We start from the raw sequence: 15,889 nt of genomic DNA, 5'->3' as shown, positions 1-15,889 counted from the left end.
GACTTCAGGAACTGAGTTACATGGAAAGACTGGGGTGGGGGCGTCTCCCCTCTGAAAATTTATTATTTGGAAATTATCGTTACTTATGTGTAATGACGTATACCAAAAAAGTGCCAGTTTTTGGAGGTTACCTGTGTTCGGAATCCAGGATAAAAGGATAGGCACCTGTATAGGCAATAAACAATAATGGTCCCAGCACTGATCCTGAGGCACACCACTATTCATGGGCCTCCTGTCTGAGAATCAATTTTTTACTACCATTCTGTCTTCTCTCATTCAGCCAATTTTAAATCCAGTTTATGACCTCTCCATGGATACTTAGTGCCTGAACCTTCTGAACTAACCTCCCATGTGGGACCTCGTCAAAAGCCGTACTAAAGTCCATGTAGACCAGTGGTTCTCAACCTTTTTTTTCCCATTCACATACCCTTTTAAGTATTCCCTATGCCATCAGTGCTCTGTAATTAGTAAGGGATTGCTTAAGGTGGTATGTGAGTGGAAAGAAAAAGTTTGAGAACCACTTCTCTATATGTTCCAAGCCACTTCTTGTTTGTTTCCCTTCCTTAGACATTATGCCAGTTTCCGGAGTAAATACTCATGCAAATAAACTGTTTAAGATCTAACCCATCTCAAGAAGTTCCACACAGACTACCACTCTGATATTCTCAGGGACCAATTTTGTCCCTTAGTATGCTTTTACTCATAACATACTTGTAGAAGTTCTTCGTGTTTACCTTCACATTATCTGCCAAACCAACCTCATGTCGTTTTGGCTTCCTGATTTTCCTTTTGAGTATTTTCTTAGATTTTCTATACTCTTTTATGTATCTTTCTCCTTGCTATATAAAATAGCACTGTTTGACTAGCTGGGTTTCTCCACCATTGTGTTTTTTCTTCTTAAAACCTGAATTGTTTTCCCAGGAATTTGGGTGCTAATGGCTGACCCAAGCAAGAGATGTTGAATTTATTGAAAACATTTTCTTCCTTTTGAGGAATCTAAAACTGTGAAAAAATGTTAAAACAGGATTTCGAAGTGTATTTGGCAAAGGGTGATTAGTTGGCCTCACCTTCACAGTTGTGGCCCTAGAGAAATAGGGTGCACATGTTAAGTCACAGATTGACCTTGTGGTGGAAATGACCACCTGTGAAACAAGTCTGCTTTTCCTCTCTTGGTGTTCACATAGGCTGTTGGGTGGATCTTGATCTGTCCAAGTTGGCTATTGCATTTTTCTACATTTCAATTTAAAAATACTTCTGGCTGCAAAACATTTTGAAAGCCTTGAGGTTGTGATTTTTCTTTGTTTCCTTTCACTTTAAATATACAGTAAAACATTCGGAATCCGGCAACTATGGGGATTGGTAGATACCGCATAAGTGAATTTGCTGGTTGCTCGGCATTGCACCTTTTGTGATTGGTGAGCTAACTGGTAGGAGTGGCAATTTAAAATTTTTAGTATTTTTTTTACCTATTTATTTGTTAGTTTCTTGAGGCTGCTGGTTGCTTGAATTTCAGGTAATGGGGATTTTACTGTATCCATTGAAATTTATGCCTAGTTTGAAATTTGTTTTCCACGGTTGCCATTTTTCAAATGAAATTCTTTGTGCCCATTTGGGATAACTGAACATATGAAACTAACTGTCTGTGTTTCTCCCCAAGGCACTGAGGTCAACTGGGAGTCCCACCATCCTCCTGGATATTGAGATTTGACTGGTACTAGCCTTGATGCAATGCAGCCACCACCTTCCAGATCGTCTCCAGGTGTTGCAAATGTTACAGGAGCCCCACCGAGTGTGGGCACTCCCAATGCCTTCCGTCGCAACGCCCCTTTCAGGCGACCAAACACACCACTTACAGGTGCCCCGCTGCCACCAGTCATCGATCCATTTGGGCTCATTCGGCCCACTCGCCCTGGTGATTCAGAGTCACGGAATGGTGCAAACAATGGAAACCCGATGCTCCCTCCACCTCTGCTAGACCAACAGGATGTGAGCTATGTCCCAGCCCGGTGGCCTGCAGGCACTTTGCACAGCCCACAAAGGATATTTCCTGGCCCATCCACCACACCTGGTGAGCGGTCTGAACCGTGTGGTGCCCCAGCACCTACTGCCCCGACATCACGCTTTGGCGATGGCCAGATTTCCCCTGCGTCCCCTTCTGCCGGCACTGACCCCAGGCACAGCCTCCCCCCTGAGCCATCGTACTTTCACACAGGATTAGAGGGCAGTGAGTTGGGACCTCGTCATGGCTCAGCCCCTTCCCAAATAAGGAACTCCCATGGGCAAGAACCACTTCCCTTTGCTTCCAGTGCCCCTGCTTTTCCACCTCAGCTCCAACCAAGCTCTTCCTCCCAGTGGGCGGGGAGCCACGGCAGTCGGCCCCCCTCTGTCCAAAACTACTTTCAGCCCAGTGACCCCCAGACACAGGGTTTTGGCAATTACTGTTCTCCTCAGGCCCAACTTTCTCCTTTTCCATCTCATCAAAACCAGGCAGCAGGCAACTTCTCCCAGCAGCTTGCTGGAGTGGAACACCATGACATTAGTCAGCCAGCTACCTTCCAGCACCCATCCCAGCACCAACAGAATTTCTCAGGCCCTGGCTTTGTCCACCCAGAGGACTGGGCAGCTGGCTTCCCTCGAGAACCATGTCCTCAGCAGACTGTCAGACCTGCCTGCCGTCCTCCTCAATCAGGCCATCCCCCAAGCTCTGACCCAGGTACCGTTTCTATGTTTTTCAAAGGGGGTGAGGTTGAGAATGAAGAAACCCTGGCAAGCGACCTGCAGCATGGAGCTGCTGTTGCACCTGGAGATGCCTTTCAGTTGAGCCACGGGCTTTTCTTCAGTGGCTTGCCTCCACCTGAGCCACGTGCAGGACAGCTAGCAGTGGGTCGGGCATCTAGTGTTGAATCTCAGGACTTTATCCCACAACCACCAACCTCGTATGGTGTTTATAGCCTGATGTCTGGAGACCCTGGTGGGATCAAAAATCCTCTTGTGCCACAGCATGGCAGCGAAGGGGTGACACTGGAAAATGATGAGAATTCTGAATTTGCACAGAACCAGGAAGTCCTGCCCAGTGATCCTGAGAGGATTCCAGTGGGTATTCAGCCCACCCCTGGATTGGCAAACCAGGGTCAGCATGCCACCAAAAGTATTGGTGGACCATCTGCGAATCAGGAGACGCCAGATATGACACCTTACCCTCTTCGATCGGACAGCATCTCTTCAAATCACAGCAGCGCCAGTCACAGCAGTGGATCCAGTCTGCGTCGATCCCAAGCTCCACCAAACACTTTTATCCAGCAAGAGAGGGGGAAGCCACCTACTGATGCCACCTCCAACTTCTTTGAGCAGATAGACACTTCCCCTCTTGGTCGGGACACATCCTATCCTGGCAGGGAGACTGAGAATGCAGGGCGAACTATGTATTATAGCCAGTTGCCGCAGCCCACCAACCCAACACCTCCAAAGCCCATGGTCACATTCCAAGCCAGTGCCAACAGTTCGTTTGAGCCAGTGAGGTCACATGGGCAGTTACCAGTCAAACCTGTTGAAATAGAACAAGCAAATATGGTGATGGAGCTCAACCAGAACACACTCAACGTTGTAGGTCAGCGGCAAGGGGTTGTGGTGTCAGCTATCTCTCCTGGTAACCTAGAAGAACCACCTGACAATTTGGAAAACATCAACATCCCGCAGACTCACTCAAATCTCTATGCGGGCCCGGGAATTCCTGAGAATATGTTGCGATCCATGCCGGAGACATCCGAGAAGAGAACATCTTTGAGAATGCATGCCAGCCGTGCAAAAACAGAGAGCCCAGCTGCCACCCTGTGGGCACAAAACGAGCTGCCGAACTTCAGTGCAGGGATTGTGCTGGCACCAGCTGCTCCAACTGTACCTGCAGCGGCCAAGGAACCTTGTGCTGAGGTTCTCCAACCCCCAGAAGATGGGAGCAAGGAATCAAGTTACCCTGTGCTCACAGGAAACCTGGAGAATCCTCCCCAGGCACCTGATGATGCTGCTCCAAAAGGCCAGGCAAGTTCCAGCTATGCCTCACTGCTGATGCCATCTCTGGCTGCGCCAAATCCACCCATGTTACTTGCTCGGCCTCTTCAAACCAGCTCCTCTACTCCAATGTCCAGCGCTGACTGGCCTCTCCGAGATCGAGGCGATGGCCAAAGTGTTTCCTTTGCAAGCCCTGCACCACCAAACCCTGGCATTGCCACCGCGCTCGGATCACCTTCTGCCCAGACTCCACTCAATCTGGCTGCAGATGGTCACCTTGACCCGAGGTTTGGCAGTGGAGGACCAACAAGGGATACTGCCACCCCTACAAACCCCTCCTCTAGCAGAGTACCTGGCGCTACCATAATTGTCCCGACTTCTGCTCTTCAGCCCCGCAGTGACATCAGTAAGAACGACGCAAGGAATCAAGTTTTTCATCAACCTGACTCATCTGCCAACTGTGAGCTGCGTGATTTCACATTGCGCCACTCTCCATCTAATCAGTCCATCACCAATGCTAATCAATCTGCTTCCCTGCCACTTAATGATACCACACAGCACCTTCCTCCTTGCCAGACGTATGCCCCAGGGCTCTGCATTAATGATAAACCAAGTTTCTATCTGCAGGTCACCAAAGAGGTCCAACAGCAACAACATCCGATGGTCACAATGACAGGACAGCAGGCCGCACCTCCGCCACTCCCGTCCACTACTCCTGACTCCGGTCAGCAACAGCCAGGGTCTTTGCCCACCAATCGTTACCCACATGTCGGCTATGTGACCCAAGGGTCAGTTTCTGTCCAGCCTGCAGCACGGCAGCAATCAGTGGCTGAAGTTCCCGCAACAGCAGCAGGAGCTCCCCAGCTGCCCTCGCATCAAGAGGTGCCACCTCAGCATTCATTCCCCCCAGTCCTTCCACATGTCGCGTATGGTTATTCCTATCCGTATGCATACCAGGATTACAATGTCGATGCTCAGCAGACCTATGCAGTGCCTTACCCATCTTACCCTCCTCTGGATCCCAGAATTGGTCAGCAGATGCCTTTTCCACCAATGACTTCCAGAGGCAACCATCCATACTATCAGGTAACTGAACTCTTGCCTTTTTTTTTCATTGCAGCTCACCACTTTATTCTGCAGCTCAGTAAATTGCTCATAATCAAAAGTTAATGGGAGGCATGGGGCATGTTTGATATTTTTTCTCTGATTCCATCAATCTTCTGCCAAACCCAGTGTACCAAGATTCTTTTTAGAGTTACTGTCTTTCATACCAAGTTTGACAGCTGTTATGAAGCCATATTAGGTTTGCTTCCCTGACCCTTTCCTTCAGTCCTTGCAGCTTAATGAAACTGGAACATTTGACGGTACCTTTGGAAGAATTGAGAGGGCATTTGGAAGGCTCAAGGAAGCAGTTCCAGTGCTTTTGGCCTGGAGCAGAGAAAACATGACTATAAGAAGCTGAACAAAGTATCATCCATGATACACATGGGGTTGTACTCCGAGGCTGTAGTTTGGGCCAGAGGTTATAGAGGGGAGCAAAAGATGGAAAAGGTGAAAATTTTTAATTGGAAAAATCGAGGATTAGTGTGTTTGTCTATGTGTGGACCCATGTAAAAATGGTCTTGAATGAAGATATCTCATCCCTATTTACCATGGAGAAGGTTGTGGAATCTACCGAGTTCAGGGTAGGGAACAGTGATGTCCTGAGGCATATTGACATTCAGAAATGCTTGCTGTTCAAGCACATAAAGTTGGTTGTGTGAAAAGCAAGGGAAGAAAGTGGTGACACTGTATGGTGAAGGTTGATGTTATGCTTGCCTTCATTGGTTAAGGCATTGAGTGCAGGAGTTCTGATGTGGTAATGCAGCTGTACTAGATATTGGTGAGACTGCACCTGAGATATTACAATGCTCTCCATAATGTTTAGGACAAAGACACATTTTTCCTTTATTTGACCCTGTACTCCACAGGGACAGTTACCCCATTTCAGGGCACCATAATATTTGGGACATTTGTCTTCACAGATGTTTTTGATTTCTCGGGTAAGTTTAATTGCTTCATTGGTGCAGGTATAAGAGAGCTAGGCTTGCTTCTAGGCTATTGATCACCTATGGAACCTATAGTTACCATTTTTCAACAAAAGGACCAAAGTTGTGCCAATCAAAGTCAAAGAAACCATAATGAGGATGAAAAACAAGAATAAAACAGCAAGAGACTTTGCCAAAACCATAGGATTACCAAATACAACTGTTGTTGAACATCATTAAGAAAAGAGCATACCGGTGAGCTCAGTAATCGGAAAGGAGCTGTAGGCCATGGAAGGCCTCCACTGCTGATGACAGAAGAATTCTCATCATAATGAAGAAAAAAAAATCTCCAAATGCATGTCCAGCAGTTCAGAAACTCTTTTCAAGGCCAGGTGTGGATTTTTCAATGACTACAGTCTGCAGAAGACTTCAAGAACAGAAATACAGATGCTACATGCAAGATGCAAATCTTTAGTTAGCTGCATAAACAGGATGCCCAGATTATAGTTTGCCAAGAAGTATTTGAAAGAGCTTGCAGAATCTTGTATAAAGGTCTTGTGGACAGATAAGACCCAGATTAAACTGTATCAGAGTGATGGCAAGAACCAAGTGTGGAGATGTAAAAGGATGCCCAAGATCCAAAGGATACTAGCTCATCTGTGAAACATGCTGGTTGGAGTGTTATGCCCTGGGCATGTGTGACTGTCACTGGTACCTGTGAATTTATCTTCATTGATGTTGTAACAGCTGATAGCAGTGGCAAAACAAAAAAAGCAGGTATATAGAAACATATCTGCTTAAGTTTAAGTTAATGCCTTCAAACTCGTTGGATGACGCTTCATCCTACAGCAAGACAGTGATCTCAAACGTACTGCTAAAGCAACAAAGGAGCTTTTCAAAGTTTAAAAACTGGAAAATTTTTGAATGGCCAAGTCACTCACCCGATCTATATCCAATTGAATAAGCCTTCCCATATACTGAAGAGAAAAAGCAAGGGAACAATCCCCCTGAAACAAGCAGGAGCTGAAGATGGCTGCAGTGGAGGCCTGGCCCTATGAATCATCGACCTCAAGCAGTCATTGCAAAGGATATACAACAAAGTACAAAACCTGACCACTTTAATATACATACCATTGCTATGACCCAAATATTATGGTGCCCTGAAATGAGGGGGTTATGTATAAAAAATGCTGTGATTTCTTCATGTTCAAAGCAAAAATGTAGACAGGTGCTCCCCTACTTACGTTGGTCTGACTTACGATTCTTTGAAGTTACGGTGGTTCAAATTCATACTTTCAATTTCTGATACCAATCTGATCCTGTGCTTGCGATATGCTTTAGCATCCCCACCTTTCTCACCATCCAGCAATTGATTTTAGTTCAATGCTACAAACATTCCTCACACCCAGTGAGCTTTCAGCTGTGTACGTTAATGGTTTATTCTGTGTGGAATAAATTTAATTTTTAAAAAAGTAGATGCGGTATTCTTATTTGACTTGCGTTTTTTTTAACTTACGATGGGGTTGCATTCGAGCAACCCCATCGTACATTAAGAAGCACCTGTACAAATAACCTCCAATAAAATCTGGAATGTGCACTTCAATCACATATAAATTGCTTGATTACAAATTTAGAACTGTGGAGCACAGGACAAATGTAAAAATGTTTGTTTGACCCAAACATTATGCAGGGCACTCTATGTACAGTGGTCACAGTGCCTTGGGAAGGTTATCATTTGTACTCAAGAGGTTGCAGAAAAGATTCATAAGGATGCTGAAAATGGATATAATTTTGAGTTGCAAGGAGAGACTGGATAGGCTGGGAGCGTTCTTTGAGTGAACAAGGCTGAGATGTGACCTTGTATAGGTTTATAAAATAGTGACAGGGATAGGGTAGATAATCAGTTTCCCCTGGGTAGGGGAGTGTAAAACCTTGGAGCACAAGTTAAAAGTGAGAGAGAAGAAGAGTATAAAGGGATCTGAGGGGCATGTTTTTCAAAGGGTGTGGCAAGGGCTGCATAGCAGGTGAATTACTGTCAGTGCAAAAGTGGCATAGGAAGGCATAGTGCAAATGTGGTTTGAAGTTCATCTTTGGGTCAAATATGAAAAAGAGTGGAAAAAAGTCTTGCTTGATTTCAAATATTTCAAAGGGAGAAAGACGGTTTGCTATTGAAAGAGTTTGAAGAGCAATGGTTACAGATTTATTTCATTGAAGAAAATTTCTTTGTCGGATAAGCTTACAAATAATTTGGAGACTGGAATATTCTTGAGGTAAAACTTCATGCAAATGGAAGCAGAAAAGATTCATAAGGATGCAGAGGGCATGTATGTAGATCAGCAAAAGACAGAAACAGCAGGAGTATGGTGAGAAGGACTGAGTGGGGACTATAAGAAAAACCATCAGAGCTTATGACTGGGGGGGGGGGGGGGGGTGCGGAATGATCCCATTTGGTTAAATTGTTCATTCGTCAATTCAGTCTGGAGGAGGCCAGAAAACCAAACCTCCTGAAATAATCATATCTATCCAGCATCAACGTTATACAGTAAAATCCGCATTCTCCAGAATTCAAGCAGTTGGCAACCTCCAGCATCTGGCAAAAAAAAAGCACAAAATAAATTGGTAAAAATTGTTAGCCGAAACACCTTTACAGCGCCAGCGATCGGGGTTTGTGTCCCATGCTGTCTGTAAGGAGTTTCTATTTTTTAGTGAGTGGTTAGTTTGTGAGTGTATTGCACCCTGTTCCACCCCCAGAGTTCACAATATTTCCAGACAACTTGGCACCCTTATAGTCCCAACTATAAACAAAGTTAATGCTTTGGAAGAACAAAAGGAACAATGATTGTTCATTCAAGAAAAAGACCCGATGGGACATTTGTAGATTATATGATTATCTCATGTTTTGGGAAATTGAAACTGAAAATCAGTATTAATCCACAAGTCATTTGATTGAGACACTTAAAGAGGCAAGATTAATTAATAAATAACCAGAGATCTGCAAGAGACAGAAATGAATCAACTTTGTGTGAAATGGACACTTCTGCTGGGTCTCCTTGTCAGGGGAAAATAGTGATCTACTGCAATGATCATTATTTATTGACCTGTATAAGGGTAAAGAAACCAAGATCATTCTTGTATTTGGATCATGACCATTCTAAAGGTTATTTTGTCTGACCCCTTGCCTTTGTCTTTAAAATGATTTCAAACATGTTTCGTTTCCCCTTGCAAGCAAGAGGGGAGTTGTGACCATCATTCGTATGAAACAACATTTCTTGGGAAGAAACTCAATAAGGATTTGTGAGTTTTGAGCTGTTTGATCAGGCAGTATCTCACCTACTTTGTAATTACTTCTGAACAACAGTTTAAAAGTTTTGAGTTCGAACACAAGATTTCTGAGACTGAGCTTTGGGAATTGACTTACTTGAATTGTGCCTAAACTGTAATGGTGTGGGTATTTTACTTGCGTGCAGACACACACATGCATTTCTGACCACATTGTACACCCATTCATCGGAAGTCACCACTTTCAGGAAAGAAGAAAGGTAATAGATGGGAAATTAACCTTTTAAAAGTTTGAATCCAGTTAATGATGAGAAATACAGAAAATTTTCATGTGTATACCGCCCATATTTTAAAATATTGATGTGTTATGGAAAAAAGATGTTAGCAAGTTGCACATAAAAGTTCTAGCAGAGAACTAAGAAAAGCCTTAGCTGTTTTGTTGAAGTTGGTTGAAAGATCAGTCTTTGCAGAATGACACAACTGATAGAAAATAGTTTGGTTTCATTACCTTTGATAGATTGGCACGACCCAGGTGTTGATTTGTGCTTGTTTCTTCAGGATGATCCATACAGGCGTTACAATGTCCGATATGACAGATATGATGCCAATAGTGCAGGATACAAGGATCCAGAGAGAGAGAGGAGCAGTCGACCCAGCTCCAGAGCGAGTCAGTCTTCTGACAGGCCACCATCTAGGTATGCTATTGTTGCTTCGTAAAGAGGAACCTTTATTATTCCTGCTTGGAGTTGTTTTTGCATCAGATGATGCATCATTTCGAGATGAATATAAAATTATTTTGTGTGTTTTTAAACTTTGCTTCTCCCCTGAAAATTGGAATGGCCCTTTCCTCACCAGAAAGGAAATTAATATTGACAGACTAATAGTATATGACCCTTGTGGACCATTGTAACTGAGTACACAGCAGGTTTTGTATGACATCCACATTGGTTATTTTTGGTACCTTGCATGATTTCTACTGCCGAGAAGGATAAGGGCAGTAGATAGAGATCACCTCTAAATCACCAAATACTGTCATTCTTTATTGCTTTCTCTAACCCTGGCATTCTCCCCTTAACTGCTTTGTGATTGAATCCTCAGCATAAATTGCAATGATTAGGTGAGGCAACTGAACAATAAAAACAAGATGAATATTTTGTTAGTTTCCTAAACAATAATTGGGTTTTCTGGCGGGGTGGGGGGGGGGGGAATAAATATGGTAGTCCTAGCTATGAAGCCCACAAGCTCAGTTGAAATAACTGTCTGAAGTACTTTTGATTCTGGTTACTATAGCAATGTCCCTTTCTGGTACTTTTCTGCGCATGCTTGCTAATATTTTTGGGACTAGAATCCACCCAACAATGTTGTTATAGCTCAGATAAGGAATGCAGCATGAAGCCATAGTTGAAGTTGCATTTTCTCTTTCCCCTCATTTACACTGCCATACTTTTGGGATGGTTCACAAAATATTTGCTTAACTCCACTGTAGTGACTATTTTCCTTTATAATCGCTTGCTGGAATTAGAATGTTGTTGTTGTCTATGACTCAATCATCCAAATCCCTTCTAAAGTTGAGTTGAGTTTTCCATGGTTTATTAAATATCATTATCAGTTGCTATACATTTTTACAAGCCATTAAAGTTTGTTAGATGATTAAATAATGGATAAACAATTAATAAAAGTTGTTGGAACATTCTAAATTTCTTACCATTTTGGAGATCAAAGAAAACTAACTAACTGGCCTGGTTACCTCTCTTGAAGGCAAGCTATAACCTTTAAAATGGCTGTTGCCAGGAGATGTTATGAAATATATTAAACAATCGCTTGACAGCCACAAGATAGAATTTGCTTGCAAGAAATACATTTTAACTCTAATTATCAGCCCCTAATTATTATGTCTAAAAAATAATAAATTACCATCATAAATAAAAATAATCAAATTAGTATACATTTCGGCTAAATTTCAAAAGAAAGTGAAAATAAATTATCAAAGTTTTCTGCTTCTTGTAAAAGACAGATTTTAGTAATTGGACTGTTCAAAAAGCCAGTTTTAGTCTTGATCCAAACTTGATGTACAAGTCCTTTTTTTTTGTCCTGAATGGTATCAACAATCTTCCCCATCAACCAGGAATTTCAAGAGACATTCATTCCCTTTTTCAGACTTGAAATTTCATCTACAAATCTCTTTCTCTGACAAAAGCAGATTATCTTCATTTTAGCATTAATCATTTCTTTAAATGTGAGACCTCCCTCTTCTTGAGTCTCAAGATCACCTGTTTCTTTTTGTGGAAGATCCTTTTGATGGATGTTATCTGATTGAAATTGAGCAGGAACATTGTTTGTTTGTTCTTTCCGCTATGATTCAGAAGCCATCTTTTAAATCTAAGTATCCATGCTGTTGCCCTTTTCAAACGATTCCAGGATGAGAAGTAATGGTTTAAGTAGGTAACTGAATCTATTTGTTCAGACATTATCTAAACAGCATTTGCAATCTTACTCCTGATTTCAGTGTCTTCTGGTAACATTTCTTATAATTTATCTCGAATTTGAGGCCACTACTTTTAAACAGAGGCCTGTTTGCCCACATTCCTTTCTTTAGGAAAAAAATTACTTTCAAACCTTGGGAAGCCAAATTGGCAGAATTGTTAACTGGGTTATAAACATGTCTCCACTGTATTGAATGTCAGACTTTATCAATTTCAGTGATTCTGTTAGCCATGAAAGTTCAAAACCTTGTGGCTTTATTGTTGATGTATTTGAGCACAGAGGTGCTACCAGTCAAAAATGGAGTCTTTTAATTCCATCTGCAACTAATTTTTTCAACCTTGTGTCCATTCTGTTTACTCCTTTCAATGGAGCAACTCTGGCCTTTCTTATTGCAAATCCACAATATATCTGATCCTTGTTATCATGCAGTAATAGGTAACTAACATTTCCATAAACGTCTTCAACGTGCATCAGCAAAATTACGCAATTGAGCAAATGTCAGATTTCCAAAGTTTGTGGATTTGAAGCATCTGTCAATCTTGAAGTCTTCCAGCTTACGAAGATCTTGAATCTAACATGTCCAGTCTTGTACAATGGATTCTGGTATCTCATCATTCTAAATAATCTTTTTCCTACACAAATCTTGTAGGATTTTCTTGGCAATCAGGACAATTGATGCTTAGAGGATCATGTATCGAACTGACTGTTGATAAAATCCCCATTTTTGTGAAAGGTCAGTTCTTCAAAATGGTTTTGAACTTAAAAACGTCAGACTGAACACACCATTGCACACCTCACACCCTCTCCACAGGAAGGTGGTCATGGTCTAAGTCCAAATTTTTCATTTCCTTTGCCCTCTCTGTTTCAGGTATGGCAGCCAATACCTGTCACTATTATTTGTCTATTTGGTAAGTAGAAAGCCTCCTTTGTTGCAGATCGCTCTTAATTCAAGATGAAGAGCTATTGCTTCTTTAACTGTAGCTGCACCAGTCATCCACATAGAAGTTATTCCTGATGGTGCTATTGTCCTCAGCACACTTCTTAAGGGCAAAATTCGCACAACTTGGTGATGAAGTCGCTCCAAATAGATGCCCTGTCATTCTGCATTCCACCACGTTCTGACTAGTCTCTATTAGGCCTCCAAAAGAATTGAAACAAGTCCCGGTTTTTATTCGGTACTTTTATTGCTACAGTATCTGCAGTGATGATGACAGGTTCTTTACAGAATCTAGTTAGGACTCCCATCAATGCACTGCTCAAATCAGGACCCTGTAAGAATTGAGAATTTAGTAAAACTCCCCGAAAGGTCGCTCTACAGTCAAACACCACATGAAGTTTTTATTTCTGTGGATGCAAAACCCCACAGTGTGGTAAGTACCACTTTTTGCCATCATTGCGTTCCAAGATATCAACTGGTACTTTCTCTGCATATCCTTTGGATATCATATCAGACACGCATTTGCTCTAGTCTGAATGAAAGAAAGAATCTTTTAACTTTTTAAATTCAGTGTATGTTGTTCGATGAAGCTTCTATTATCAGGCATGCATAATTCCCTTTCATTTAAAGGTAATCTAATGCATTAATAACCATTAACTAGCTTGACAGATTTTGAAACCGATTCCAAGATTCTTGGTCGTCCCTGATGCACTCAGGAAAGTCATTCTTGACCTAATGCTCCTGCTTAACAATCGTTATTTTGTTGACACTTATAGCTGTTACAGTATATTATATTTTTAATAAAGTTACTTTAGGGGTTGGAGCAAGGAAAGACACACAGATAACGATGTTCTTAACTGATGGAAAGGTACCTACGTTCAAAGCCATAAAACTACTGTTATTGTTCAACTGAAATACTGAAACAATTAATATTTACTAAGGATGACATCTGTTCAAACAGTGGGCTATCTGCCAGATGACTCATGTTTTTGGGAAATTGAAACTAAAAGCCAGTATTGATGAAGCAAGTCATGTGATTAAGACACTTCAAAAAGCAGCATTTTAGTGTCATCTGGAGGCAGAATTCGAGTGGCTTTGGGAGAGATGGTCAGTTCTGCTACTGCTGCTTGTCATCGGAGAGCAGTGATCTGCTGTGGCCATTGTAATGGTCACTTTTGTCTGACTTGTATCTGGGTTTAAAAAAATGCAAGATCATTCTTGTAGTTGGATCATGACCATTTTGATGGTTATTTCGTCTGACCCTTGTCTGACTTGAAAGCATCATGGAGGTCACAAGTCTTGTAACCCTTACATGAAAGAGAGGAGCTGTGACAAATCATTTGTATGAAGGAACATTTCTCTGAGAGCAATTCAACAAGAATTCCTGAGTTTTGAGAAACCTGATGATTTGGTGTCTCAACTACTTCATAATTACTTCTGAACAACAGTTTAAAAGTTCTAAGTTTCAACACAGGATTTTTAAGACTGAACTATGAATCAACTTTTCAGAATTGTACCCAAGCTGTAATGGTTTAGGTGATATATACACACACACACACACACACACACACACACACACACACACACACACACACACACACACACACACACACACACACACACACACACGTATACATTTGCGCATACTTGGGTTAAGTTTAAATTTAAGTAAGATTATATATTATTAATAGATATTAATAAAAATTGTTTTGAAGATATCATTGTCTTGGTGAATTTCTATTGCTGCTCATCTTTGATGTAACATAGCCGATTGTTTTTTGAACCTCTTCTTTCTCCTAATGGTCCATTTATCATCCAAACAACCATAGTTTTGACCATTGTAAGGTAAAACATCATGAGATGGGAATGTGTAAGGAGTTACCCTGTACAGGGCTGTAACAAGATGTGAATGCATCCTTGTACTTACAAGATAAGAGAGACATTGATGGATTGAGAGGCAGGAAGCTAGCAGGGAAAGGATAGCAACAGTTTTAGTCATTGGACAAGTAATGATATGATGATGTTCTAAGCACGTATCCAAGGGTATAAAAAATCACCATTTTGCTGATAACGGCAGAATGCATTCTCCGACTAACATCGTTAGTCGCAAGTGTTACAATCCGGTAATAAAGAACAAAGAACCCTGATTTCGACTCAGTCTGGTGTTTGTCTCACTCATTCATGAACAAAGCAGACCTAACACCATGTAAGGTCCTTCTCCCACACTCCTTGTATCTAATGTTTCCAGAGCTTTTGGTACACCTTAACCAATCAGAAACTTAATCTCAGAGTTGATTTTGCATAAATGAATGAACAGTGGATGGATTTGAAAAATGTTTAATGTCATTTTGATGTGGGATGTTTCGTTTATGCACAGGTATGGTCTTCTAAGTGTATATGCCTGGGAGTTCACAAAAATCATTACTATCCAATCCAGCAATCTCTAGGCCCAAAACAATTTTGGTTTCAATATGTTTAACTTGACCTCTAGTTCTCAATAGAATTTTTGGCCACCTTCCTTGAAGATTAATCTTATTAGCCCCACGGTGCAAAATGACGCAGTGCTTCCTGGGTCAAGAAATGCGTAAGTTTGCACTATTGCACTTCCTTTCTTGGCCTGACTTGTAAAATGTATTATCAAAAGTTTGCAGTTGTTTTCTCTGGCCCCTGTAAGACCATTTGTTAATATCGAAACTTCAGCACTGTTTTCAACTGCTTTTTTTTTGTCATTTGTTCCTTTTCTATTTTCTTCTTTTCCTGGAAGACGTGTAGCATTTTGGGATGCTTTTGGCTACATATGTCACAGCTGAGTTGCTTTTTGCAGTTTTTGCTAATGTGCCCTTAACACAGACACCCAAAACATATTCCATTTTCCTTCAAAAAAGCTATTTTCTTTCCATGTGTCTTTTTTTTTCTCCATCTGCGCACACTTTTCCAGATTATGTTTGTCATTACAGAACAAACATTTCTTCACTGCAGGCAAAGTTTCATTTTCCTTCATTTATCCTGTACTGCCAGACCCACGCTCCTGTTCGGCTCTGAATCATGGGTCCTCTACCGGCATCACCTATGGCTCCTAGAACGCTTCCATCAGCGCTGTCTCCGCTCCAACCTCAACATTCATTGGAATGACTTCATCACCAACATCGAAGTACTC

The 15,889-nt window shown here is 41.8% G+C and overlaps 1 protein-coding gene across 6 annotated transcripts in view; it reads left to right on the top strand.

Annotated features, from left to right (window-relative positions):
• Window positions 1–15,889, top strand: part of sec16a (SEC16 homolog A, endoplasmic reticulum export factor) — a 142,415-nt gene that overhangs the window by 40,745 nt on the left and 85,781 nt on the right. For 5 of the 6 annotated variants that reach the window (XM_069889772.1, XM_069889783.1, XM_069889765.1 and 2 more), the window contains exons 2-3: window positions 1,658–5,091; window positions 9,870–10,006. In XM_069889772.1, the coding sequence (XP_069745873.1) occupies window positions 1,729–5,091; window positions 9,870–10,006 (3,500 nt within the window). In that variant the 5' untranslated portion in view covers window positions 1,658–1,728. The remainder of the gene's footprint in view (window positions 1–1,657; window positions 5,092–9,869; window positions 10,007–15,889) is intronic. The other variant, XM_069889803.1, reaches the window with a different exon arrangement.

The sequence above is a fragment of the Narcine bancroftii genome, chromosome 1 (assembly GCF_036971445.1).
Source record: "Narcine bancroftii isolate sNarBan1 chromosome 1, sNarBan1.hap1, whole genome shotgun sequence".
Classification (NCBI taxonomy): Eukaryota; Metazoa; Chordata; class Chondrichthyes; order Torpediniformes; family Narcinidae; genus Narcine; species Narcine bancroftii.
This window is presented reverse-complemented; position numbering and strand designations above follow the sequence as displayed.